This window comes from Apiospora marii, assembly GCF_038362585.1.
Source record: "Apiospora marii strain CBS 49790 chromosome Unknown utg000004l_segment0_segment0, whole genome shotgun sequence".
Classification (NCBI taxonomy): domain Eukaryota; kingdom Fungi; phylum Ascomycota; class Sordariomycetes; order Amphisphaeriales; family Apiosporaceae; genus Apiospora; species Apiospora marii.
The window spans coordinates 3,344,587-3,371,877 of NW_027117375.1; the positions used below are offsets into that span (position 1 = coordinate 3,344,587).

The window sequence follows — 27,291 nt, forward strand, 5'->3', positions numbered from 1 at the left end:
TTTTGTCTTCATCAGATAGTGATGCTAGCTGATGATCACATTGGCTGTCACTGGCTAGATCTGTACCAGGCTCTGTTGAGGCGGTAATATCTCTACCATGACCAGCATCTTCCATCGGGACAGTAACTTGTGGATCGCATGCCGCCGCCGAAATTGGGACATATTCAAAATCAACTCCGGGCCTGAGCCTCTCAGCTGGGATATCAAAGGGCGAGTGGGCTTCACTCCGGATTACAGATCGATCTTCGGACACCAAATCAGATGTACCCCCGCTCTCGTCTATGCTAGTTGTTCGTTGCTCAGGCTCGACAGGAGTATCAGGGCCAACGTCTAAAATGACGGATTTCCGATTCTTCTTTTTCTTGTTCTTCTTTGGGGTTGTGGCTGTGTCATTTCGAGATGGCTGATTGTCCGTCACAGGCTCCATTTCGACGACAGGCGAAGCTTCGGCAGTAGGTTGAGTTTCAGCGGCAGGATGAGCTTCAGTAGTTGGCCGAGATTCTGTAGCAAGCTTAGCTTCCGTAGCGGGCTGGGCTTCATCAGCAGCTTGAGTTCCAATGACAGGTAGATCGGCGTTGATGCTATGGGCTTCACTCATAGCCGGAACATTGTTACCAATTGTCTGGTCAATCTTGGCGAGTTCAGCTCTATCACCAACAGGTTGAACTTCAGTGGCAGGGTTAGCTTCAATGGTGGGTTGGACTCCGACGGATGGTAGCTCAGCATCAATAGACTGGGGTTCAGCTATAGTCCGAACTTCGTCACCGTTCAGCTCGTCTATATCGGCGGATTCAGCTCCATCGCTACCAAGTTGAACGTGGGTAGCAGGGTGTGATTCGGTGGCAGGCCGGACTTCAACAAGAGACAGCTCGTCTTCAGTAGCAGCAGGTAATGGTGTACTGATTGCTTCCTCTGGCGTTCGTGGCAATAAGCTTGAATCGGTATTTAGCTCGTCGTCGTCGTCCACGGTAGGAAGCGGCGTGTTGATCGCCTCCTCTGACGTTCGTGCCAACAGGTCTGCACCGGTAATTAGCTCGTCGGCGCCCGCGGCAGGTAGCGGCGTGTTGATCGCCTCCTTTGGAGTTTGTGGCGACGAGCCTGCATGTGCATCCAGCTCGTCGTAATCGTCCGCGGCAGGTAACGGCGTGTTGGTTGCCTCCCCAGAAGCGTGTGATGAGGACTTGGGCTCGACATCCAGTTTATCATTGGCGGTAGCAAATAATGGCGTCTTAGTCACAGCCTCTGGTTGTTGCGGCAAGATCTTCGGATCGACATGCAAATCATCATCTGTACCAGCAGGTAACGGTGTGTTCATTACGTCCTTTACGGCCCGTGGAGAAGAGTCTGCTTCGGTATCCAGCTCATCATCGGTAGCAGCAGTAACTTGTGTCTTTGTTGCGTCTTCTGAAGCTTGTGACGATGGCAATGGCTGGATACTGATGTTACTGTCGGTACTGCCTCGCTTGAGCCCGCCACGCATGGCTTGCCAGACATTCATCATATGCCTGCCTGGGGCTCTCATGTTGGATGCCGTATTGAAACTCCAGCGGTTAGTAGGCGGAGGCGTGTTGGGTGCATCCTCGACAGCTCGCGGGGGAAGATTCCGCTTCGGAATCTGGCCCATCGTCGACGACAGGAGCCACTGGCTTCTTGGCCGCATTGTCTAAAACCTGTGGCGATACTTCTGGCTTGTCGTTCAGGTCATCGTCAGTGGCAGCAGGCAATGGCGTATCGGTTGCATCCTTTACAGTACGTAATGGGGAATCCGAGTCGATGTCAGGCTCAGCATTAACATGTTGGGCCTCATCCATGACTAGAACTTCGTCGCTTGCAGGCTCGTCGTTCAGTTCATCGTCGGTGGAAACTGGTAATGGCGTATTGATTGCATCTTTTATAGTATGTGATGGGTAATCCGGTTCAATGCCAAGCTCGGAATTAGCTGGTTGGGTCTCACCCATGACCAGAACTTCGTGGCTTGCAGGCTCGTCGTCCAGTTCATCGTCAACGTCGACAGGCAATGGCGTTTTAATGGCATCCTCCACAGACTGTAGTAGGGAGTCGGATTCCGTATTAAGCTCAGCATCGACAGCTTGGGCCTCACCAACGACCAGATATTCGTGGCTTGCAGGCTCGTCGTTCAATTCATCGTCAGTGACAATAGGCAATGGCGTACTGATTGCAACCTCCACAGTCTGTAGTGGAGAGTCGGTTTCAGCAATAATAGGCTGGGCCTCACTTATAGCCGGAAATTCGTGGCTGAGTGGCTTGTTGTCCAGTTCGTCGTCCAATTCATCATCCAGTTCGTTGTCAGTGGCAACAGGCAATGGCGTGCTAATTGCGTCCTCTACATTCTGTAGTGATGAGTCGGGTTCGGTATCAGGTTCAGCAACAACAGTCTGGACCTCACTAATAGCGGGAAATTCGTGGCTAATTAGCTTGCCGTCCAGTTCATCGTCCAGTTCATCGTCCAGTTCGTCGTCAGTGGCACCGGGCAATGGCGTATTGATTGCATCCTCTACAGCCTGTAGCGGGGACTCGGGTGTAGTACCAGGTTCAGCAACAACGAGCTGGGCCTCACCCAACGCCGGAAGTTCGTGGCTGATTGGTTTGTCGTCCAATTCGTCGTCCAGTTCGCCGTCCAGTTCGTCATCAATAGCAATAGGTAATAGAGTATTGACTGCATCCTCTACAGCCTGTAGTAGGGAATCGGGCTTGGTATCATGTTCAGCAACAGCGACCTGGGTCTCACTCATAGCCGGCAATTCGTCACTGATTGGCTTGTCGTCCAGCCCGACATCCAGTTCGTCGTCAGTAGCAACAGGCAATGGCGTACTAATCGCAACCTCTACAGCCCGTAGTGGAGAGTCGGGCTTGGTGTCAGGTTCAGCAAGAACAGGTTGGGTCTCACTCATAGCCGGAATTCCGTCGTCGATTGGCTGGTGGTCTATGCTGACGATTTCAGCTCCACCGCCAGTAAGCTGAGCGTCGATGGCAGGATGTGTTCCAGTGACATTCGAGCCGTTGTCAACGGGCGGTGTCTCAGTGACAGTCTGAGATCCGTTGCCGGCTGGCTCATCTTTACTGGCGTCTTGAGCCTCGTCGATGCCGGTTTGAGTGACGACGTCGAGCTGAGCAGTCTCGGGCGAGGGACCTCCGGTACTCAAGGCTCCTCGGGGGCTATCATCTTCTAGGGTCTGCGCAGGGGCCTCTAGTACCGGCGGAGCTTCTTCCACAGCAAGAGATGGGAGAGCCTCAGACTCTAGTGGATCGCTCTTCTTTCGCTCCTTCTTCTTGGATTTCTTCGACATACTGGTACTGTCATCCGCGAACGCAGCAACCCGTGCAGTAACTTCTGCCCGAGATGGCTGCTCTACTGTTTTAGGGCCATTTGAATCAGCATCGGCTTTGGCCGGGGCGTACTTGGATGGGCCTCCAAATCTGCTGCTCTTGCCCTGGGCAGCTCGCGCTTTCTGTTCCTCAAGGTAGCGACGCAGCATAGTTGACACAGCAACGTCTGTGGAAAAGCCTGCGGCAGGCCCAGGGGGGGGAGTCACCCGTTATAAGGGCTTTATAACTCTGTTTCACAGCGGCTGCCGGCTCCCGTTGTTCGCTAGGTGAAGCTCGTGTGGGCGACTGTTCGGCCACTTCGGATGTTGCATCATCACGAGGCGTGGGCGATTTCGAGCGAAGTAGATTAGAGATCCTGTCCTTGAACATGGTGTCCACTGGCCTGGAATTGGGCGATAGCTTATTGGCGTGACGGACTACACCCCTCGAGCTTGCAGGAACAGGCAATTGGGGCTCTTGCGCTGTGGTGGCGGGCGTGGTAGGCGGCTCTGGTGAGAAGTCTGCGTTGGCATGCAGCTCATCCTTGGTAGCAGGGGGGAGTGGTGTGCTGACCGCGTTCCTTATGGTCTGAAGCGCCGCAAAGCCAGTGAAGGGGGAGTTGTCAGATTCAACATTGAGTTCATCCTTAGTAACTGGAGGCAGTGGTGTGTTGATCGCGTTCTTCACGGCTTGCAGCGCTGTAAAGCCCGTGAAGGGGGGTTTGGGCGGTTCAGCAGGGAGCTCATCCTCAGTAGCCGGGGGAAGTGGTGTGTTGATCGCCTTCGTCATGAGTTGGCACGCCACGGGGTCAGTGGAAGGGGATTTGTCCGATTCAGCAGTATTCTCGTCCATCGTAACAGGGGGTACCGGTGTGTTAATCGCGCTCTTTATCGCTTGGAGTGCCGCGAGGCCAGTGAAGGGCGAGTTGTCGGGTTCGGTATAGATCTCATCGTTCGTTACCGGGGGCAGTGGTGTGTTGGTCGCGTCCTTGATAGCCTGGAGCGCTGTGAGGCCTGTGAAAGGATATTTATCCTTGGGGCGATCGGAACGCTCGAGCAGGGGGGACTCGGGGCCAGAAGCGCTCTGGGGAGAAGACGGAGAGTGAAACCAATCAACAAGCTCGGGTTTGTCCGGGGAGCTGGAGGACTCCCGAGTTGTTTTCATCACAAGGTTTAGCGGTTTGAGTTGCCTCGAGCTGTCCCAAGAGGTCGGACGCGGGACGCGACTTCTTGGGGTGATGGAAGCATCAGAGGTCGGGGTCTCGGGGGATGGAATGGGTGATTGCTGTTTACGAGCCCCTGGCGAAATGGGGCTAGCTCGCTGCCCAAGGCGGAATTGGATGGGGATAGCGCTGTGGCTTGGCGTCTTCATCTTAACTGGGGTCTCATGGGCGCTGCGGCGACGGACATGGGTGGGCTTCTCCATGATCTCGCGGAGATGTTGCCGCTCATGATCGGGTGTCTCAGGCCGACTATCAGGCAGGGCCGGAAGCTCAGTAACCTCGGGGGTCGGAGATCCAGGTGCACTGGGTGGAAGGGGTAAAAAGTCGCCATACTGCGGATCTATGGCAGGTCGAATTTCCCGTTGGACGATTTCAGGGTCGACTAAGTCTAAGCCCCGGGGCGAAGTGGAGCGTCGTTCGGGAGTGAAGGGGATACTGTGAGCTTCCTTCTCTGAAGGAATATCGGTGGCTTTTTGGCCAGTCATCTGTGATGCAAGAGCACCAGCAGTGCCTGCCAAGCCGACACCCGCGCCTAGGGTGCCGGCATTATCTAAAAAAGAATGCTTCTTCTCCTCTTCAGATTTGCGTGAACGTTCTTTATCGTCGGGCATTCCAATTGACGACTTAAAGCGGTCGAAGAAACCCGAGGTGGCGCTGCTTCTCTTCTCCTTTTCCTTCTCTTTCTCCTTCCCCTTGTCTTTGCTCGGCGACGCTTTTCTGCGCCCACGGTCGGGCGGCTCTCCTTCACCAAGTGCTTCGTCTTCGTCGGGGATGCCGATAGCTGTACTGCGCCGCTTTGGCTTTCTTCGTTCAGATTTTTCATCGGCTATTTCTGAGCGGGACAGTGAATTAGCCCGAGAGCCCCCTGCGGACCGATGTCTAGGAGAGGATGGGCTTTCGAATGGGCCTTCAGATGGCGCGGCGGAGCGTGGCAGCGAGCTTGCGCGGGACTCCTTCTTGGATAGATGCTTATGGGATTCGGATGGCGCTTCGGATGGCGCAGTGGAGCGAGACATGGTTGGGGACCCCAGGGGTGAATCGTATACGTCGGAACCTCGCTTCGACTTCTTTTTCTTCGACTTCTTCGGGGTGCCCCATTCGTCGTTGGGGGAACTGCCCTTCAAATCGCGCAGGTCGCTAAAGGATGAGGACATTTGCTTCGGGGAATCGACAATGTCGTCAGCAACCGACGGTGCCCGTGAGGGGGAGTCGTAGCGGGATGACTCGTGCTTCGACTTCTTGGATTTCTTGGGCAGGTCCCAATCCTCTGGCTTCTCAGTAAGCTCAAAAGAAGAGAACTCGTCCATTGTACGTCGTCTTGTCAGAGGTTGACCGACTTCCGACGCTGGTTCAGACCAGGCAGGAGTGTCGGTTGCAATCGTGTCGCGCTTTGAATTGTTGCTCTTGTTGGGCACGTCCCGCTCGTCGATCCGTTGCGAGCCACCCTCGCGAACCGCGGCAGCGGAACGCGAAGGTGGATCTGAACCACGCCTCGACCTCTTCTCCTTCTGTATGACGTCCCACTCATCATCCATGGAAATGGCTTTTGAGGTTCGCCCTTGTATGTCACGGATATTTGCAGCGACGTCGGTGAGTCCGATGTGCCGCGAAATCTCGGATCTAGTAGTTGGTATTGCCTCTTCTTGGACAACAAGGGCTTTCTTCGACTTCTTCGACTTCTTTTTCGAAGGGCTGTCATCCAACTCATCAGTGATGGATGCACGGGACGGCTCTGATTCCTTAAGCGAAACAGTCGAGGCAAGTTCCTCCTCCTCCAAGGCCTTGGCTTTGGCAGCTCTCTCTCGTCTTTTCCGCTCCTTCTTGCTTAGGACAGGGCTTTGACTAGAACTAGAGTCTTCACCGACAGATCTGGACGACTTGGCTGGTTCATCCTCAATGACCACAATTTCAGATCTATCGTATTTGTTTGACTTTGCTGTCTTATCTTCACTTGACCTCTCTTTCTTGCTTGGGTGAGAATAAAGATCGGATTTGCCGGTCGGGGCATCCTTCTCGTCCGCAGGGGTTTCGGGGAGCTCGCCAATGACGAACCCGCGCTGCTCGGATGCGATAGGATCTACAGCCGGGACTGCGTAGATGCCCAGATCAGGGACAGTCTCTGCGAATGGCACCCGGTAGGTGCCGGGCTCGTTTGAACCGGGAGGAGAATCGCGCTTATGGTAGCCAGCATTGTCGATGACAAGGTTGGGATCGAATCCACTGTCCTGAAGCCCAGCAGCCACCGTGGCTGTGAAGTCCAGGTCCTCGGCAAAAGAGCCTGGCATCTGTTTGCTTCTGGGGCCCGAGGGCTTTGGCCCGATAGCTGGAGGCTCATCGCCCAAGTCCTCAAACGAGAATGGGGCCCTCTGCTTGCGCGTCGGGGAGCCCTTTGATCTCTTCGGTTCGGGCTCGGTGACGTCGATGGCAGAATCCGAGATAGTGGATGCTATAGTCGGGGCAACAGCAGCTGCAATAATGTCCCAGCCGCCTGACTTGCCCCTCCTGCTGAGGCGCGGCTTGGGTGTCTCTGCAGGCACAACGACCTTCTTAGAAAAGTCAGGTGCCCTGTCCAGCACAGGATCCTCTAAGACATAGTGTTTCGTCTCATTCTCACCCCAGCTTACAGCCTTCGATGGCGCAGCTGGAGCCTGAATGACATCGCCGCGAGGTCTGATTACAACATCCGGCGCAGGTCTTGAGCTTGGCTGGGGTACCTCCGTGTCTACCTTGCGTGGTTCCTCCTCAAGCTTCCGCTCCTGAGTCATAGGTGAGGGCTCGGGCGTAGGCCGCACTAGGTTGAGCATCGGTCGACCTCGCTCGGCTGAGGGATCACGGATTAACCGAGGCTTCCTGAATCGGCCGTCTGGCTGCACGACCTCCTTAGGGCTCAGCACATGGTCGATACGAACGTCGGCGTTAGGCGCTTCGTATGGGCTTTTGGCCTTGGGCTTTTCGTCTTGCTCGGGAGGCGCCACGATCTCAATGATCTTTGGCTCTTCTGGTTCATCCTGCCATTTGTCAACCACTGAGCGTTCGGGCGTCGCCTCACGCGAGTGGTCTTGAATGGTCTGCTGCGCAATCACCTGTTGGCGGTAGTAGCGATCCGCTGCCTCCAGAATAGCGTCTCTTGGGGGGGTGTCGTGACGCGAACGGGTTCGAGAAGTGGAATCGCCGCCGCGCCTGGGGTTACGACCGCGGCGCTCTTCCTCGACAGCAGCCATAGCGGCAGCCATGCCAGAGGCCTGAATTGGAGCGGTGGCTCGCTTCGTTTCCTCATAAATTTCCTTGGCGCGCTCGAGTTCGCGCTCATAAGAGTCACGGCGACTCAGGCGTTCTCGTGGTCTCGTATCTGCTTCAGTTAGTTCCAACTTGGAGAAGTCCGGCTCCCGTTCCACGAAAACGACATTCGGTGTCAGCGGTCGGTTGGGCGTTGCGTTTTTGGGCGTCTGGAAAGCGTCGTCGGCCACCTGGAATTGGAAGGGGTCAATTGGGCCTCCTGAAGAAGGGTATGTGGGGTCCTCAACCCGTCGGTAACTGTCTAGATCTGTTGATCGACTAGCTCGTTTCCCTTCCCGGATCTCATCCCTGAGAGCATCTTGGCTATCGGGTTTTCCTTCCTGGTCCCGTCGTTCATCCTTGGGTCGGTCCCTGCGTTCGCGTTCGGGCTCACGTTCGAATACCGGGGCATCATCACGCTGTCTCTCACGGCGGCGCCTCTCTCGATTGCTGTCACGGTCCGTTTCGGGGGCTTTCTTCTCTCGGCGCTTCTCGCTACGATCGTCCTTATAGTCGTCCTTGCTCCGTCGCTTTTCGGCCTTTTCGCTCCTAGAGTTAGTATCAAATTGTCTCGATCGACGTTCCGCCTCTCGTTGCTGTTCTGCGCGGTCCTCGCGACGGCGTTCTTCACGACGCTTCTCCTCGCGCTCCAGTTCTGCGAGTTCCTCACGGCGGCGTTCCTCTCTGAGTTTCTCCTCTCGCTCCTGATCCACGCGGTCCTCCACGCGGCGCTCCTCACGACGGCGCTCCTCACGGCGCTCTTCGCGACGTCGGTCACGCTCCTCCTTGCGATCACGGTCTTCCTTGCTTTCGGATGCCAACGCTCCTGCAAGCGCGGCACCAGCCATACTGGCCACCGCTGCGCCGGCAAGTCCTTTGCCGGAAGACGTTCTTTGCGGCTCTCGGTAATCTCGTGTGTCGGGTTCTGTTGTGTTATACAGTCTGCTCGAGACCGGGACTATTGGCTTTGGCTGTTGGATTGGGACAGGCTCTGGCCTAGAGTCTCGCCTGGAACGTCCAGACTCATGGATGGCCGATACTATTGAGCCTCGTTCGGCATCGTAGCGGGAAGGCTCAGTGATTGGCATGGGGTAGACCTCTTGTAGCGGGCGGCCCTCAAAGGATACCGTCTCTATAGGCGCAACGGGCAGGCCACGCGTATCTTCAACGCTGCTTCGGTCAACCTTATCGAAGCCGCATGGAGTTTGAACAATGCCACGCAACGAATTTACGGGTCCAAACAGCCGAGGATCCACGATGGAGGGCTTCCGGTGAAGAGGCCTTTCAAGCTCAGGGGGTATGTTTAGCTCGCTCTGGTTGCTCATTTGAACAGGGGGTGGCGGCTGTGTGGGCAGGTTCACGTTGGATCCGTATGCAAGACCAAAGTCGTCCTCGCTGGACTCCTCCTCGTCCTCCGAAGCAGACTCCCACTCCGAATCTTCATCTTCGGAAGATTTATGGCTGGGCTTTGAGCTCCCGATGCCGCGATCAGGACGATTGCCAGAGTTGGTGCGGTGAAAGTGACTAAGAGCAGCTGCGGCGCCTACGAGGGCCGATGGGCGGTGCCTACCAGCGGCTCTGAGGTCTTCGTTATTCTGTTGCCGCGCCAACTCCGCAAACTTCCGGCCGAGCTCCAGGATCTCCTCATCCGTCTGCTCCCGCTTGGACGGAAGCGGCCTCTGGCCCTCCAATCCATCTCGATGGGCGTTGTTGTGTTTGCCAGGCGGTGTGAAGTCGCGACTCCTGCGACGGTCACGGTCAATGTAGCCCTTTCCGTAGGCCAAATCTGAATTCGTAGACGACGTTGACGAGTTGCCGAAACGGAAAAATCGCTTCTTGGAGCGCTTTTTCCGGATCTTCTTCTGCCTTTGTTTGGCGCTGGTGCCGCTGAAGAATGATCCAAACCCCCATTTATTGTCGCGGGAGATGTTGAGTAATGATGATGTGGTGGACGAGGATGAGGGTGATAGAGACAGGTCCGAATCGGAGTTCGAGTTGGAAGGTTTGCGCGTTCGCGTCAGGGCCGTCTCAGTATTACGTATGTCGTAGGGCGCAGGCACTGGCATCTGCTGGTTTTCGAGAAGCTCTCTGGAGTCCCGTCGCGACTTGCGCCGGCGCCGCTCACTTTCGGGGCTGCGCCGGCGATGATGCTCGCGGGTCATCATCTTGACAGGCTAATCGACGTAAGTCGGTGGTCGGCAGCCATCCATTCGCGGGGTTGTTAGGCGAAACGCTGTATGGAAATCGTAGAGGATCTCGGTAAGGAAACTTAAAGATCGGGTATTATTATTGTTGTTTGTTTGGGGTGCGGAAACAACCGATGCTCAGCTCCCCACACAAAATGAGTAGTGGATGGGAATTGGAAGATAGCGTAGGCGGCTACAGTTGGAAATAGAGGGTGGCTGGGGGGGTGATCTCGGGTCCTTGGCTACCTGGGGGCGGCCTCGGGGTCTTTGGAGGGGGTTTGATATGAAAATGGACCCTTCACGGCTTTAGTTGCATGTATTCTCAAGGAAAACCAATTCATCAGTCGCATCAATACCCATTCCCATGCAGTAGTTTGTCTCGCGCCCAACTATGCATACGTAAACCAAGCCATGATCTCCTAGTAACGTGCGTATCTGGCCTAACATCTACGGTAGCAGAAACCATCGCATCGGGCTTGGGCTACCTCTCTAAAAAGTGCGTGTGCCCGGCTGTCTACAAGAGGCCTGCCTATCTGATGCCTGGATATGTAAGAAACCGGTTCGGAATATTAAAAGGAAAAAAAGTCCACATGGGTACTCTCTAGTGAGATTCACCAATCTGCTCACAGACCATTGAGAGAGAGGCGGGGCACCCAATCTCACTCCTCTATTCTCAATGAGGACTCGCGCTTGAGAAGCTGCCACGTCAAGGGCCTAGAGTAGGACATGCAGTGAATCTTCGATGATGCTTGCCACCGACCTCTGTCGGACGAATACGATTCTGGCATTTCAAGATGGGTCATCGTCGGCCCAGAGGGGGCTGGTTGCATGTACCGTACAAGTAGGAGAAGGTAGGACTTTGGTTGGTACATAACGCAGATACCACGTATAGGCAACGATTAGGTCTAGTTTGACTCGGTGTGCTTTCTTTTCCTCAAGTCATCAGCGGGCAGTACTGGCCAACTTGACAGGCAGAAAACAGTCGTCAGGAGCCTTGTATTGATTGGCGTGTGCGCGGCAACTCTATTGGTTTCCACGCGACAAGCTCCCGTTCGAAAAGAAAGGTGTATTGGCTTCCAAACCACCAAGTACTGCAGCCTGCCAGTCCGTTTGTATACCTCTGCTCCCACCTGAGTTACAAAGAGGTCGGTCGGGTACTATTGCATATGCCGTACAAGTTAAAGGTTTTGTTTGCATAATCGTTATTTGTGACATATGCCGCGGTACGATTGACTTCAGCGGGCAGTTTTATGTATGCGAGGTTATCGTCACACCTTTAGACGACGCAATGCGAGCCTTGTCGCCATGTCGCCCGATTTGCCATCCAGGACCCATATCAAAAATGCTATTCCGCGTGGCGACAAGGTCCGTAGAGAGTTATAGAATGAGTTTTCCAATACTCTTAACGTTGGAGCTCATAGCGTATATTAAGTGTGTAATAAGCATTATACCGTTCAACGGATGCCCTGACAGTGAGTAGCATCCGAATGACTCGCATGCCCGGTTGAACCTTGTGAGCTGCCATCCCAATAGGGTGAGCTTTAAGGAGCTCGATGGTTCATTGGATGAAATGACGCGCGCAGGTCGCTAGGGTATACAGGGTGCAATACCATAATACCCTCATAGAGTTTGCATATTCACTTGTTTTTTGAAGATCCAGGAGAAAACTTGTCGGTTGTACGCAGTCTGACTGACCCATTATCATTCGATTATTATCATTCAACATAAGCATCAACGCAAATAGATACATGAAGTACATATACACATAGACATCTTGAGCCCCCGTCTACTCTGAACTCCTCAAACCAAACACCCTTCTCGGTTATTCCCAGCAAGCCCACTTCTGTGGAAACATCTCAGATGCGCCTGGTATAAGAAAGGGTGGTCTCTCTCTCGGGACCATGTAATAAAAAAATTGGGTATAGCGCAACATGACTCAACCCCGAGCCATGGCAGAGAATCGGAAATGGCTAATCGACGGGGCACCACTAAACACAGGTATGGTTTGCGAATAATTGTGTAAGAAGAAGACGAATGGCGCCCACAAGGTCTGGCAGTTGCAAACTGCAACAGTAGAACGCCTACAACTTGACCTTCTGTCCCGTGAGTTTGAACCAGATCACGGCGATCAGGTCTTCCTTGAACCGCTCCCAGGGGTTTCGGTTGAGGTAGTAGCTGAGTTCGCGGAAGTTGTACATCTCGCCCCAGCAGTCTCGGCCCCATTCGCAGCCCGCCATGTTGACCACAAAGTCACGATCGTTTTGGTTGTAATGTATGCGGGGGTCCATTCCGTTGTCCGAGCAGGCTCCATTCGGGAAGCTGTTGATCTTCCTCTGAGGAAGGAAAGCAGTATGCTTGCGAATCCAAGGTTGGGTCGTGTAAAGCTGCTCCAGGGCGTCTTGCTCTTTGTGTTCCCACTCCATATGCTTTTGCTCGTAAGCAACCGGGTCCCACCAGATATCGAGTAACCGATCAGTCCAGTCGCTGCGCCTCACGAAGAACGACCCCAGGTTGAATCCGGAGCAGTCTTGAGGAAGGATAAGGTTGACGGAGTTGGGATCTCCGTCCCCCTGTACGTTCTGCGACGCCTCATCAAGGTAATTTCCCTTGAGGGGGTGCGAAATATTCAGAGGGTTGTACTCGTTGATATCGCGGTAAACGTGCTTTTCGAGGTTGTTGAAGATGTGGTCTTGCAGAGAGTAGGAGGGCTCCATGACGAACGTGTTCAGATCAAGCCACCAAACCCTGTAGTTGTACGTGTCAGCGGATGGTGTAGCTTCCAAGCGCGGTGTAGAATCTTACCATTCAGCTTTAGGATACTTCCTGAAACTGTTCCGTATGCTGTCTACCTTCTCCCAGCTTTCTCGCCACTCGTGGGCGTACCGTTTCTTGGTGCTCATGTCGATGATCTCGAGATCGTATCCCCAGCGCGAGACGTACTTTCGCTTGTTCCTCACACTATCTCTTTCTATCGCCCACTCCCGGGCACCCTTCCACTCCATCACACCACCACCAACATTGGCGGCAAGGATAATGACGAACTTTTGCCCGCCGCCGAGCCATGTTGTTCTCCTATAGTGGTACCCCAAAGCTGCAAAGTGCCATGTCAGTCGCTGGAAAGATTAAACTGTATGGGGATGCCTTACGAGTCAGCCAGAATAGCAGATAGCAGAAGAGTATAATCGCAGCTATCAGCATTCGAATCTTCCATTTCCGGCCTATACGCGCCGCGATACCCCGTATCCTGTCCAGCATCGGCGCATTCCATTTGCTGCGAACCAGCTTCTCTTTCTCTCCGTATTGGTCCGGGCTCACTTGAAAGGTAGGCAGGCTGCGGGAGATGCGACGCATATGGCGGGTGAAGAAGCCTTGGTTTTGAGTCGAGAATGAGGGATAGCCGGAGACCCCCTGACTCTTTAATCTTGCAGACTCCCAAGTCACATTGCCACCGTTGGGTCCCGAGAATGACGCCGCGGCCGGGCTCGATTGGCCACTCGAGTTAATGTTTAAACCGGGAGACGACCAACCGCCACCGGGAATTGGAGAAGGGCTTCGGCTCAAGGGCATAGTTCCTGTGTTCGGGGTGCCTATCGATGCGGGTTGGACGAGTTAGCGGGCATGCTCGTCGCATTGGGGGAGATGGATATACCGCTCGTTGCGCAATCATTGCGACAGAAGAGCGGATCTGGGTCAATGGGCGCCATGGGGAAATCACGGGCCGCATATGGGGGGGTTCTTTCCCAACTTGCCTGGTATGGGACTCAAGTTTGACGGGTTGAGTAATCGGGAGGATGAGCCCTGCGCAAGACTGTTTGGTCTGTTGGAACGGTATCCGACGGCTGGAGGCGCGGCACCAGATGTCGAAGATCGCCTGCGGTGATGAGACTGCGCAGAATTGGAGGTGAAAGCAGTCGACATCGCTTTGTCGTCTCTTTGACAGTATGGATACGAGCAACGAAAGCGATTGTTGGCAAGTGTCGGCTGCTTGTATCTCGAACAAGAAAGCAGGGGCTCAGGCGGAACCAATCGCACCTCGAGGCTCGAGCTGCAATGCAAGGTGGCTAAGCCCTTGTGGTGGAAGGGTCCTTCTCCGTCTGCTTGGTCGCGGGAAAAAAAAAAAAAAAAAGTAAGGTTGCAGGTGACAGAAGACTCGGTGTCTCAATCGATCCCCAGGCAACGACTAAGAGAGAGGTAGCTGGCAGGAACGAAGTTTGCGCTTGCGACAATTGGCATCGACACCGCAACTCACGACATAATCGGTCTCGCGAATTACAATAAGAAAGAAAAAAAGATATTCAACACTATCGTGTGCAATTGCTGGCTCCGGCGCCCGTGGCCGTTGGCAGAAATGACATGCGGGTCAGCCGAGCACACCCTCGCAACTGCAAATCTGTTATCCCGCAAGGGTGAGGATTAGTACCCCCTGGCCGCAGGTCTGGTGTCAACCTACTAACAACTAATGAAAATTGGAACCTTATAATAGCTGATAAGGTATGGAAATTGGAGATAGCTACTACGGTTAGTTGATGCGCGACCTGCTCAGCTGGTATGGCAAGAACGCCCGCTATCGTAACTAAATTATGTAGGCAGCACAAGCCCCGGGGATCGCGTTGCTGGTGTCGGGGCGGTGGTGTTCAGAACAATGTTGGAATCGTCTTTGATCGGTGGAATACGAACTTGCATGCATGCATACTATTACATGCTTATGTAGGGCGACCTGACACCCCGAACTCTATCGTTGTTAGATGGTCAACGGCCAATCTCAAGGGATGCTGCCCCTGGTAGCGTTTGCCAAGTGGTATACCATGTCCACTGTGTTGGATCTGCTGTTCTCTGTTCTCCATACATGGACACCCACCACACCTATACCGTCTCATCCTTCGGCAGGACAGCGGGTTGCAGCAGCATTTTCCAGAGATTCTGTTCCACCATATCGCATCATGCTCGCATCAGCCGTGAGGCGCCTCTTTTTATTATTATATGCTGCATAACCGGAGAGGGAGTATGGCATCTCAGTAATGCCCATGTAGTCAGCCTCGTTTCTTACTTCTTATCGTGTCCTCTTCCCAACCCAAAATCCCTCTCTTCTTTACCCCGAGCAAGAGACTGAATCGAACTCCCATATCTGTTTTAGCTTCAACTGTGAAATTCCCAATAAGGGGCGCCTGTGGAATTGAAAGTTGATGCCACGCCTGTATGGCCAGCCAAGCCGCTTCGAAAGGGGGGGTTAGTGGGGGTCGGAACTGAAAGGCTCAGGGCCGTGAAACCAGTCGTCACAGGGGTCTAGAGTTGCAACTGCAGCGCTCTGCTGCTGTTCCATTGGGCCACCAAATCCTCTTTGCCGAGCTCCGTTCTTTGGGTGATCTAGAACTCCAGGTGTCAGGATCGCATTGAGGAGTTACCAAATCGGAACGCCACTTATTAGGTTACACCGTTGAAAATCAAAATGAAAGGCCGCCCAGGCGCCCCTGCCATGACAATTTGCCCATTTGACGGTGTCTGACCATCACCATTATATAGGTAATAATAAGAACACACAGTATGCCTCCTAGATGTGGTCGATGGCTTGCTCCCTACATAGGTAACCTACTACTATGTTGTTGCACCAATGCATGTAATCGTCTCAGTCTCAGTCGGCAGCATACTTACCTAGGTACCTAATCAGCTTCGCCCTATTATGGTCGAAAGGACACATTGACAGCAGATAGCGTACGATGCACTTGCCACGTGCACTGCTCCAGATGAACCAACTAAAACATAGTGGATCGTTCCGGTATCTACAGCATAGTCGTCCACCGTCTGCCAGCTCAAGTTTGCTCAACAGCGGCAACAGCGTTGCGCAGGTCACTTGAATCTGACACATAGTGTACGCATTACAGCTTATGCATAAAACTTGCTTGTCATCAAACTTCATATATTAGTCATGGGCCTCGTCGATCATCGAAGTTGGTAACACGACATATTGTCAATCAGTGCATCAAAAGTCGTGGTGTGAGTCCGTATTATAGTCTACCCCAAGATCTGAGAACCAGGCGCGTCAAATGGGCAGATGTAGTTACGTATATGCATGTAAGTCTTTATGCGTCCAAAATATCGATTGATGATCGGAATTTCCTGGTAAGACAGACTGCTTCCGTGTTACATATATATGTTCAAAATATGAAGTATCCCGCGGATTTCAATCCTCAACCCAGCTGTACTTCAGCTAACGATGTAAGTCCAGAGCTCTGTATTGGTGATGACCGACACGACTACACCCCATCCAATGCTATTTGGCACATTCTTTTTTACCAACCTACTCACAATGGGCTTCACTCAATGGTGGTATTCCAGAGGTAAATGAGCATATGGTACATGCAGGTACAATCGCTTGTTCCTTCCCTTACCTCAAGCAGACTGGATTGGGAAACGATAGTTGCAAACCACGCCTGCTTTCCACCCCATCACCATTCAATGTTGTTATTCACAAACAGATCAGGTCCATGTCTACTTATCTGCCACCATCTCCAGTGAACATAATCACCATCTCAGAAATTCCCTGAGTAGTTCAGTGCAGCACAGCCGGCATCATGAGTTCCTGGGGCAGAGGTCTACTGCAGTCCGACGATGACTACAAGGTCGCCGAGGAGCTGGGTGCAATGTTTGGATGCGACATCCTACGGTTCTCCGAGTCTGAGAGAAACGGTATCGTTCAGAAGATGGGGGAGGATGGCCTTCTCTCCAGGAAGTTGGACAAGATCCTTTCGCCGCAATTCGTACCCCCGATCAGTCATCAGTCACGACCCCGTATGGCCGTCATCCTGGTCATCCTGGCCATGCGGCTGGGTGCCAAAGTAGATGGCGAGTACATGAACTTGATGCACACGCTGGCACCCCACCTCCGCAACATGTTCGAGCAGCTTCAACTCGTCACCGCGCTTGACGAGTACAAGAACAACGGCACGCCCTGGATCTTGGGCAGCAAGAACCGCGAGGAGACCGAGAAGGCCAAGGAGGTTGGCAGAACCTGCTACGATGCGGGTGACGAATTCTTCTACAGTGGTTTAGGGTATGTGTAGAAAGCGTCGATGATTCGAGCAGCTGAGAGTATGACGAGCTAACATTGGCCATTAGTCACTCTGCCGACGAGAAGCCTTCTTCGCACACGTGCAGCAAATACTGCTGGTCATGCCGGGTCGATGAGAACGACCTATTCCGCTGCACCAAATGTAACATGGCACGGTACGTATTCATCTGAGATACACGTGCATGCGATGCAAGTAACTATCCTCTAACACAACAAGTAGCTACTGCAGCAAGAATTGCCAAAAACATGACTGGGATATTCACCGAACCGTTTGCGAGAAGCTGGAGCCACGATCAGTTGTAAGTTCAGTATGCCCCCGATACATACCGTTGGACCAAAGCGTATTGACCATGACAGGACGTTCCCGATCATGGAGCCACCATACTCGAAGAGCATCTATCGCAACCCAAATCGACTGCTTGAAGATGGGACCCATGGTGATGTTTTTACACATGGCATCAAATGCAAATGGTAGTGGCAATCGGTCGTTTTTGGAAGCATCACGATGATGAGCTGGGTGGCCAGGAGATCATGGTGCCCGCCGTTCATTGAGGCATGCACTGAATTCTGCGGAGTAGCTGCTAACTCTAGATGAATACCACTGCTTGTCTCCTCAAACGGCGTTCGGTCTAAATCTTCTCAGGGCATGGTGTCCGCGTGGTACGCGAAGTGGCAGTCGTAGTTTCCGCAGGTGCCGATACTGTAAAAGCCATCACGTACCTAACTACGTACAAGCAGCATTTCTCACCAGAAAGAATGATCTACCTAAAGTATTGACCCCAGACGCACCACACCAAGGTTTTGACTAGGCGTTCGGTATGCAAACAGGGTATGCCGAGCTATCACAACGTCAGCCACACCCGTTGGTATGCATTAGCCCATTCTTCTGTGCGCTTTCCTGCCGCATAGCCTGTATTGTGCCTCACTTCAAGCGAGTCGCTTACGATACTCCAATTGAATGGAAGTTGACCCTGGTGGACGTGTACAGAATCCGTAGCAATGAGGTGCTTCGCCATCCAGGGTGGTCCGTCAGTTGGCACGAAGCAAGGTAGTATGTGTAACGAGGTGTGTCTTTTTTTTTCAATACCAATTACTGATCGCGACCTTGTACTGGCAACCAACGACTGGTAGTCCGATTAATCGGGGGAGAAATATGAAGATTCGACGAGTACGAATGAAAGGGGTGAGCAAATAGCAACAGCCGTCAATGCTTGTGGCTGACTAACGGTTGGGCGCGACTCGTCCGAACCGAATGTCGTCGGGTTACCAGAATAGCAGAATCCAAGCGTTTGCATGAACTTAGAACGCCACTAGACGGCATCGGATAGATGAAGGATCGCTGCGAAGATCAGCCCGGGTCACGGACCAAATCCAGCCGCCACTTACGGCGAACGGGGCCATCGGACGGAGGAGAAATGCCAAATCTAGGCCCTCGATGGCAAATCATAAGAGGGCGTTTGTATTAGGGGGGGAAACAGGAGCCTCAAACTGGAATGTTTCGTTTGATGTTTCAAAGAGGAGCGCAGTCGACCAATCCTCGCGCGGGCTGGCTGGCGGGCACGCGGGCACGGCATGTGGCGCTTAGGCGACCGGACGTTTAAACTTCTTTCCACCCAGCGAGCCAGCCTGCCAACCCGGGTTCGAAACCCGCCACCCCGGTCGCTGATCCAAATGGGAACGTCGGCCAGCATTCGATTGGCTGCGGCGCCATCCAAGATTCCCTACCGAGTCCACTTTTGGATTTTTATCCATGTTTGCGATGCTGCTTTCTGAACGGCGCCAGGCGCTGTTCGTCCTCGCCCATCCTCCCCCAGAGGTCGTCCCGACTACCCATGCTACTGGTAGCAAACAGACCCTTTTCCCTCCAGTGCGGCGCATAGGCGTTCCAGTTATACAATCTTGGCCACTCTTCTCCTCCGGGGTGCCCTTGCAAGTAAACCTTGACAATGTGACTGTATACTGCCCGTCTTGACTCGATGCCCTTCTCTCACTGGTGCTTGCATCTGGTGCAGACCCTGCCTATGCAATTTTAGACTTGTTGACCCCCATGCACTCAGCTCGGTCCATGGTGGCTCCAAATGCAAGATCCAGACGCCCGGGTAGGCAGCTATTTGCCGTCACGATTGGCTGTGGTGGATGAATGGCGTGGTATCAGGGAGCCACTCCGTGTCCTACAGTAAACGGGAGCAGCCCCGGGAAACAGCCACCAAAGACATTTCCCTCGGTGGATCGACAATCCAACGATTCCACGGATGGCTAGCAAGACATGTGAGATGTGAGTGCTACATATAATGCGCCTCGCCTTTTTTCCTTCGCCCGACCCCTTCGTGGCATCCAACTACAGAATCTACAAAAAGGGTCCTCGTCCCTCGGCTCTACTTCGCCGTTCACTTCCTGTTTCTATTCAAGACCTCTGGAGGTTTGTCTTACTCAGTGCCCAACCTTGCCTCACTCTTTTGGCACCCGTGGTTGTACATTGCCAGTCCTTCTTTGTTCAATACTCGACTCTGGCCCCCCATTGATTGTCCTTGTTGCCATTGTCCTGTTCCAACCTAGACGGGGATCCAGCCTGACGCCCTTCATTGTTCGTCGTTATAAGTCAAGTCCAGCTGCTTCATCTGTAACAGCCTTCTTGTTCAACTTGGATTCCTTTGACAGGCCACTCACTTATAACATCATTTATGTTCTTCCTCGGCCACGCTTGACGGCTGTAGACCAGTTCTCTTCCCATCCATCGACTTGAAATTTGCCTGGCGCATTCAAGACTCGAACCGATCATTCTTCACGTTCTCTTCCCGGATATACACCAATTTTCTCTCCCATTCTCACCATCGTTTGACTTGTTATCTGCGACTTTGCAAGATGTCTCCATCAAAGTCGCTGTTTCTCACAGTACTGCTGTCCCTTGGCGGACTCGGCAGCACAGCCAAGAACTCCTCCAACGGAGCCTATTCGCTGCAGGACAACTACGACTCCTCCAGCTTCTTCAAGGGCTTCGACTTCTTCAGCGAGGCCGATCCCACCAACGGATTCGTCAAGTACCACTCGGCCGTCGAGGCCAACGCCAAGTCTCTGGCCGGCTACTCCAATAACGCCATCTATCTCGGTTCCGACTCCAAGGTCAAGAGCCCCGCCAAACCCCGGCCGCGATTCCACTCGCGTCGTCTCCAAGAAGAGCTACACAAAGGGTCTCTTCGTCGCCGACATCGCCCATGCCCCGGAAAACGCGTGCGGCGTCTGGCCGGCCTTCTGGACCGTTGGGCCCAATTGGCCCAACTCGGGCGAGATCGACATCTTCGAGGGTGTCAACTCGGCCAAGGCCAACACCATGACGCTGCACACCGGTTCGGGCTGTTCTTTCAAGCAAGGTGACTGCAAGGGAAACCAGGGCTGCGGCACGAACTCCACCGACACCCAGTCTTTCGGGGAGGGCTTCAATAAAATTGGCGGAGGCACCTACGCGATGGAATGGACATCCAATGCCATCAAGGTCTGGTTCTTCTCTCGAACCAGCGGTATGCCCCAGGACGTCGCGACCGGGAAGCCCGACCCGTCTGCCTGGTCCACACCGATGGTCGAATTCTCTGGGCCGGGCTGCGATATCGACTCTCACTTCAAGGACCACCAGCTCGTGTTCAACACTGCCTTCTGCGGAGACTGGGCAGGCAAGGTCTGGAGTCAAGACCCCGTTTGCTCGAAGCTCGCAAATACCTGCGACGAATACGTTGCGAAAAACCCGGACGCCTTCAAGAATGCCTACTGGTTGATCAACTCGGTCAAGGTCTTCTCTCAGGGCGGCGCTGCCAACGGAACGGCCGGCTATCCTACTACGAAGCGCGGTGGGCTCATCAAGAGCCGACACTTCAGGAACTAGGTTCCTATTTCTTCACACATACTGTGTGCACGACGTTCATGAGATTTTCTTTCTGGAACATAAACACACATCTCGGAGGATCAATCTTGAGACATGATATTTGATTTGGGCTAGGTAGCGAAAAAACGGTTTCTTTGATTTGGTCGATGGCGTTAGGGTCGTTCGTACGTTACATTCTCCTGTATATATACTTCTACATCCGCACATATAATGCACTTGCACTTTGATTGGTGCTTTTCTGATTTTCAAACATAACGTTCTTACTTTCCTCACTTGTGACACGTTCAGGTAATGTAGAGCGGTGTTGTACACCCTGCACGCCGTATCTAAACATCAGCTATTTCGTGTATCGTTGCACCCAACGTCTAGCTCACAGATTTGCTTAACACATTAAATTACTATGTCGTGCCGTTGCATTCCAGATTCCCAAATTGATGTTATTTATGTGTACTGAACCTTGCGCGGGCATACCAAGCGTCACCAAGCCGTAGGTATCACTTCTCGATATGCCGTGCGACGAAGTCAATGACAGGCTGAATGTAGTCGTACCATCCAGGGACAGAGTTATCCTAGGTGACGCAATGTCAGCAACAACAATCCGCTCACCACCTTGTTTGTTATATCTCCAGCCAAAAGACAGACTGCTTGCCAAAGCTCACCGTGTATACCTGGTCGAAAACGTGCGGCTCGTCCGGCTCCACCGACACGAGCGTCTCGACCCCGAGGGCCCGAAGCTTGGCGGCAAAGCGCTCTGTTTGGCCCAGGGGTACCGCGACGTCTGCCGAGCCGTGCAGGATCGCCGTGGGCGGGTACTGCTTGGCCCCGCCGACGTAGGGCTCCGTGTCGAGGATCTGCATGGGCGAAACGGTGCGTGCGAAGGCCCGGACCTTCTCTTCCTTTTCTTTTCCGTTTTCATCGTCGTCGCCGCCGGCACCGGCACTGGGGGCCGCGAAACGCTCCGGGTGCAGCAGCGCGGTGGTGGCGGACCGGTGGCGCCCGCCCAAGGGCCACGCTCGACGAGAGGTAGCTGTGGACGGCGGCCTGGAGCCGCACCCGCTCGGTGAAGGGGAACGCCGTTTTCCATGCGGCCGCGAGCCCCGCCTCGCCCTCGAGGACCTGGCTGCCGGCGAACAGCGCCGCCGAGATGGCGTGAGCCGGGTCGCGGTCCCCGTAGATGACGGACAAGATCCTCTCCTCGGAGAACTCCTGCTGCAGCGGCTCGTCCTTGGCCGACCCCCAGGCCGGGTAGGCGCTCTGGTCGACTTGCTCGAAGAGCCCGTGGTACGGGTCGAAGAGGTCGACCAGGCCGTACACGTCGACGACGGCGCGGGGCGCGGGCTCGGGAAGCCGCGTGGCCATGTTGGTCACCATGAACCCGCCGCCCGACTCGCCGGTGATGACGTAGCGGTCGACGTCGACCTTGTCCTCGCCGAGGATGGCGGGCAGCTCGCGGCGGCACCAGGCGACGAAGTCGACGCAGTCCCCGATGTCGGCCTCGAGGTCGACCTGGGGGCAGAGGCGGTACGCGTTGGACACGACGTGGTACCCGAGGGCGTGGAAGCCGGGAAGGAGCCAGGAGAGCGGGGCGAAGTGGTTGCCGCCCACAAAGGCGCCGCCGTGCGTCCAGGTCACAAAGGGGCGGGGTCCGCGGCCGGCGGTGGTGCTGTCGGGCGCCGGCCAGACTCGAGCGCCCAGCTCCACGCCGTGCTCGGTCTTGAAGACGTGGTCCGAGAAGCCGTCCGGGGCGGGGCGGGCCTTGCTGAGAGACTCGGCAACATCAGCCCGTTTGCCCTGGAATTCCTCGGGGGGGATCACTCTGCCGACAATCATGATTGACCGAGTATACAAAAATTCAATCGCCTCCAGGGTTATGTGTATATATCTATGTAGATGCCACGCTTTCGAGACGGAGGGTGCAAAGTTTATTTGAATATATCAGAGTTCCCTCTTGATAGGACACCGCTTCTATATATGGTGTTTATTCTGGTGCCTACTTACTACTATCTCAGAAGTTGGTCACCCGATGATCATGGGCAGGCATCCTTCCAAGCGATCAATGCGGGGGCAATCCTTCGTTCTCTCATATCCCGAATTGCCGGGTAGGGTAGAGACGAGTCGTCAAATCGCCCACGATGCAGCATTCGTAAGCTTGTCAAAGCTGGTGACCCAAGTGGCCAGGCAGAAGGTCCGGCGAACTTCGAACGAGTCACCGGCGAATGCGGCTTACGGCCCGTCTGACCACGGTTTGGTAGGTACATGTACGCAATTGCAAGTCGGCGGTCTCTGCAGTGTCGCATTTTGCGTCGAAGCCTCACTGGTACCAATTGAGCTAGGGCAAGCCGATTGATCCATCAACCAACATTCGAAGGCCCAGGGATGGCTACCGGGTGGGGAGACCTGTTCATGTGGAGAAGAGCCGGGGTATGAAGCAACCTCACGTCTCGACATCCCCTGCGTCCAACTTGAGACGGGAAAAGGCCTCCCTCGGTGCTGCCTATCAAGGGACTGCCCACCACCTAAAAATGAAGCTTATTCTGGATGTCTCCACGAACCTGTCACTCTAATATCGTTCAAGGAACCATGTTCATCCCAAAATCCCGGGTTGTGGTAGTCGTTCAACCCCATGTCATTGGTCCACGGGCCCGGCTCCTCCTAAACTTGGCGAAAATAGACGAGGCTCGATGAAGAGCGTTCTAAACTCGACCCAGATTTTGCCCAAATAGGTAGTCAAAGATGAACGTGCCGCCGTCTCTTTGATGGTCATGTCAAAGCTTCAAGCAGGGGCTGATGCTTGTCGAAGCTCCCTCTGGGCGATCACAGCTGAGGCTCTCGAGGAGTTCCACAGTTGGCCTACGCACCTTGTATAAAACAGACAGCCGATCCGCCATGAAGAGATGTTGTCTTTCAGCTTTCTGTTTGGTTATACATACGCCTCTCCAATAACGTCGTCATCTCCACTTTCTTTCTCCTGCAGCTGTGCTGTTCTTGTTGAGCCCATTACTTTGATTTGCTGGTCACTTCTACTCAAGAGTACTTTGCTAGGCAATCTTTCCCTATATATTTCCAGCTGCTTCAACACTCTCACAATGTATATCACCAAATTTGCCGCCCTGCTCTCTTTGGCCACTTCGGCCCTTGCCCTGCCCACTGGCGAGGTCCAGAAGCGTGCGTTGACAGTCCGACCATATGCCGACTTCCAAGTATCTAGTGGCAAGGCAGGCAATGCGCTAGCCGAGGCTCAGGCCAAGTTCCCCGTGAGTCCAAACCGTCTCCAACCCCCACAGTGCCGTGGGCTTTCTCCTAACTATTTGACCTCATCTAGATCGACGCGAGCAATCTAGCCAGTGTCTCCAAGGGCGACTTGGCCATTATCAAAGCAGCCCGGGAGACAGCAGAAGCTGCCGAGACGGACGCCTTCAACAAGGAGGTGAAGGCGGCCAGCGGCTCGGCTGCCGACGCCCTGCAGAACGGCAAGATCAAGAACAAGGTGTTGAAGCTGTACCTCGAGACTACGGCCCTGGAGATCCAGCAGGCCCAGGGCGGTAAGGACAACCAGGCCAAGATCGACAAGGAGCAGAAGAAGCTTGACAACAACGTCGCCCTGGACAAGAAAGCAGCCGGCCAAGCAAGCCAAAGCGTCACCTTCACTGGTGATGTCAAGCCCAAGAACTAAGTACATAAGGTGCCTATGTAGATAGTGCGCTCCGCAGAGTTCATCGTTTTGGGCAAATACATTTTTAAATTGATATAAATTTAGGGTTTCGCGATTACTTGTTGCATCACTCCTAATTCATGTTTATGTGTGCGCAAACGGTGAAGTGAAGCGAGCCAGCCACTCACTTGAACAGGGGGCTGATCTCCTGTCTAGTGTTGGTTGCTTGAAGCTCATGTTTACGTACCGGCTCAATTGGTTCAGCTGGCCCACAGGTGTTCAAGTAACTTCGGTGTTGTAGCTGGATCACTCAATTGATGCCTCCATCCCCATCAGTCCCGGCCACACCAGACTTGCAAATATCGCAAAACAAAAAGTGCTGCGAGTGGACCGTCAACAAACAAACATCTTTCCCTGATCGATTGCAGCTCCTAATGCCAGCTACCGTCTCACGCAAAATCTTCTAATCAGTCACAAGTGGCCAAAACAAATCCGGTACAGCAGCTCCTCACCTACCAGACAAGTTTAGATAATCGAGGTACGTTCTCTTGTGGCCATCCTCCTCCTCAGTCACTGCAAGCGTTTTCTATCCTCAGCTGGTGCTCGCCTTTCCTTGCATCATCCTGATTCAGCCTCGATTCGTTTTTCACTACTTATTGTTGACCAACACCTCTACTTCTTCAACCCCTAGTTTGAGGCTGCCCTACCCCTCCCCCCTTTCGCATACAACCCGCATCACTTTGACACCTTCTCCACATGCCAAACAACCCTCCATTCTGCCATGAATCAGTATCTGATCATTTGACAGGCCCTGGTCAAGATTCACACAACAATAGACCAAAAGTGAAATAAGAAGAGGGGAAAAGAATAATAATTGCGACACCCAACCACAACCACTCGCACCCTGCAACAACCACGACATGCTGCCCTTCTGTCTCGTCACTGCTTCTCGCTAACTCTACACCTAAAATCCACACAACAACAAGCTTTCTCAAAGACATGGCATCAGGTCCTGTCACCCCCAAAGCAGTCTACGTCAGCGTCAGCGTCGAACCCTGCAACAGTGAGGAGACGCGCAAGTACTGGGCCGAGCGAGCTGCCCGAGCCAAGGCGGGACTGGCCAACCCATCTGCCCTCGTCAACCGCGCAAGCGGCGAGTTCGACCAGGGCCTGGTGAACGCAATCTTGGCCGGCAAGGGAGAGCTGATAGCTACCACGGTCGACGGAGTACGTGAGGACAACAGCATGTCTACCACTCGGTCGGGAGCTCACGATGTTGACGGCACTGTTGTGCATCACGATGTCAGCGATGATAACAGCACGGACAGCGGCCCATACCCTGTATCCAATGGTGCTTTCAAGGGCATCGAGCCTTTCCCTTCCGCACAGTCTGTCTCGAGCGGCTTCGTTCTTCGCTCCAGTGATCCCTTCGTGGATAAGCACACGACCAGAACACGGGCATCTTCTCAGCAGTCTTCTTGCCGGCACCATGAGACACCCCGGTACCATGTCCCCATGGACAACAACGTTGGTCCTCCTCTACCGCCTGCTTCTACCCCCACTGCAAGCTCTTCTGAAGACGACATTTTCGTCGGCGGCGAACCTGGACCTGATGTCGGACATCGTTACCGCGCGGACAGCCGCGTGAGCCAGCCCAGCACACCCACCCTAGCAACGGCGGAAGATTGCCACAACAGCAACAACAACGTCCACCCTGGAACCTCACGTCCGTCCTTCTCCATCTGCACCGTCTCCCGCAGCGGCTCCAGGACCGCCAGCCGCCGCCCGTCCGCCGTGAACCAGAAAAGCTCCGTCTCGAGTCTGCGGTCTAATTTTTCCTCCCGCAAGCTCAGCACCGCCTCCAGTGACGATCAGGACCAAGACGAGCGCCCCATCGTAGTCACCAATGCGCTCCACCACATCCTGTACGACGGCCCCTGCGGCCACTGCGAGACCAATCACTGCGCCTGCCTCGCGCCCGGCTCCCCCGGTCTCCCTCCCATCGACGCGCCCAGCAACAGCAGGTCGCACATCGCCACCGAGGGTTTCTGCCGCCACTGTGTGCTGAGCCGGTGCTCCTGCGTCGTGGCTGACCCGCGGTGGGGTCTGCATCATGCGGCAGACACCCTGCGGCGCGCACAACAACAGCAGCAGCGGCAGAACAGCACGGAGCAGGGAGGCGAGAGCAGCGAGCAACAGTCTCTGCGCGTCATCAGCGATACGGGCACTGTCCGACACTATGCCATGGGCCACGACGACAGTCCCAACAGCAGCAGCACTGAGGGCCAGGCAGCGACAACCACCATCACCAACACCGCCGCGGCGCTGAGGACCCCACCCCCTGCCTACCGCGCACCCTTTAGTCGTGTCCGCAGCAGCAATGATGACGGCCAATCGGACGTTAGCAGTCATGCCCACCACCCTGCCGTTGACGACGTCGAGGCCCAAGAGCAGCAGGGCCAGTCACGACGGCGCTTCCGCCTGTGGCGCATCCGATGCCAGCCCCGCTCCCGTTCTCGCAACGACCTGCGACCGGAGCCCACGACAGGCGACATGACGAGGCGGTTCTATGAGTGCCTGGCCGCCACGCTGGCGGCCGTCCTCATCATCGTCGGGGTCTGGTACTACACGAACCACAACAACCACGCGGCGGCGACGGAGCAGCAAAGCCCTACAGGACCTTATTAG

At 54.4% G+C, this 27,291-nt stretch overlaps 9 protein-coding genes across 9 annotated transcripts; 5 read left to right on the top strand and 4 right to left on the bottom strand.

Annotated features, from left to right (window-relative positions):
* Window positions 1-414: 414 nt before the first annotated feature.
* On the bottom strand, window positions 415-1,522 carry PG985_006991 (uncharacterized protein; the record flags this gene model as incomplete). Its single annotated transcript, XM_066826760.1, has 2 exons — window positions 415-581; window positions 616-1,522. 2 exons carry the CDS (start codon window positions 1,520-1,522, stop codon window positions 415-417), a joined length of 1,074 nt encoding a protein of 357 aa, XP_066686367.1.
* A 1,198-nt stretch (window positions 1,523-2,720) lies between these two features.
* On the top strand, window positions 2,721-3,191 carry PG985_006992 (uncharacterized protein; the record flags this gene model as incomplete). Its single annotated transcript, XM_066826761.1, has 2 exons — window positions 2,721-2,807; window positions 2,859-3,191. The coding sequence occupies 2 exons, from the start codon at window positions 2,721-2,723 to the stop codon at window positions 3,189-3,191; spliced, it is 420 nt and encodes a 139-aa protein (XP_066686368.1).
* Window positions 3,192-3,477: 286 nt separating this feature from the next.
* On the bottom strand, window positions 3,478-9,990 carry PG985_006993 (involucrin repeat protein; the record flags this gene model as incomplete). Its single annotated transcript, XM_066826762.1, has 1 exon — window positions 3,478-9,990. The coding sequence occupies one exon, from the start codon at window positions 9,988-9,990 to the stop codon at window positions 3,478-3,480; it is 6,513 nt and encodes a 2,170-aa protein (XP_066686369.1).
* A 2,102-nt stretch (window positions 9,991-12,092) lies between these two features.
* On the bottom strand, window positions 12,093-13,578 carry PG985_006994 (uncharacterized protein; the record flags this gene model as incomplete). Its single annotated transcript, XM_066826763.1, has 3 exons — window positions 12,093-12,756; window positions 12,814-13,102; window positions 13,158-13,578. 3 exons carry the CDS (start codon window positions 13,576-13,578, stop codon window positions 12,093-12,095), a joined length of 1,374 nt encoding a protein of 457 aa, XP_066686370.1.
* A 3,002-nt stretch (window positions 13,579-16,580) lies between these two features.
* On the top strand, window positions 16,581-17,500 carry PG985_006995 (uncharacterized protein; the record flags this gene model as incomplete). The annotated part of the gene is made up of 4 exons (XM_066826764.1): window positions 16,581-17,059; window positions 17,125-17,232; window positions 17,298-17,376; window positions 17,435-17,500. The coding sequence occupies 4 exons, from the start codon at window positions 16,581-16,583 to the stop codon at window positions 17,498-17,500; spliced, it is 732 nt and encodes a 243-aa protein (XP_066686371.1).
* Window positions 17,501-19,939: 2,439 nt separating this feature from the next.
* On the top strand, window positions 19,940-20,951 carry PG985_006996 (beta-glucanase; the record flags this gene model as incomplete). The annotated part of the gene is made up of 2 exons (XM_066826765.1): window positions 19,940-20,183; window positions 20,206-20,951. The coding sequence occupies 2 exons, from the start codon at window positions 19,940-19,942 to the stop codon at window positions 20,949-20,951; spliced, it is 990 nt and encodes a 329-aa protein (XP_066686372.1).
* Window positions 20,952-21,568: 617 nt separating this feature from the next.
* PG985_006997 (uncharacterized protein) lies at window positions 21,569-22,781 on the bottom strand (the record flags this gene model as incomplete). The annotated part of the gene is made up of 2 exons (XM_066826766.1): window positions 21,569-21,907; window positions 21,939-22,781. 2 exons carry the CDS (start codon window positions 22,779-22,781, stop codon window positions 21,569-21,571), a joined length of 1,182 nt encoding a protein of 393 aa, XP_066686373.1.
* Window positions 22,782-24,037: 1,256 nt separating this feature from the next.
* Window positions 24,038-24,624, top strand: PG985_006998 (uncharacterized protein; the record flags this gene model as incomplete). The annotated part of the gene is made up of 2 exons (XM_066826767.1): window positions 24,038-24,205; window positions 24,274-24,624. The coding sequence occupies 2 exons, from the start codon at window positions 24,038-24,040 to the stop codon at window positions 24,622-24,624; spliced, it is 519 nt and encodes a 172-aa protein (XP_066686374.1).
* A 978-nt stretch (window positions 24,625-25,602) lies between these two features.
* PG985_006999 (uncharacterized protein) lies at window positions 25,603-27,291 on the top strand (the record flags this gene model as incomplete). The annotated part of the gene is made up of 1 exon (XM_066826768.1): window positions 25,603-27,291. The coding sequence occupies one exon, from the start codon at window positions 25,603-25,605 to the stop codon at window positions 27,289-27,291; it is 1,689 nt and encodes a 562-aa protein (XP_066686375.1).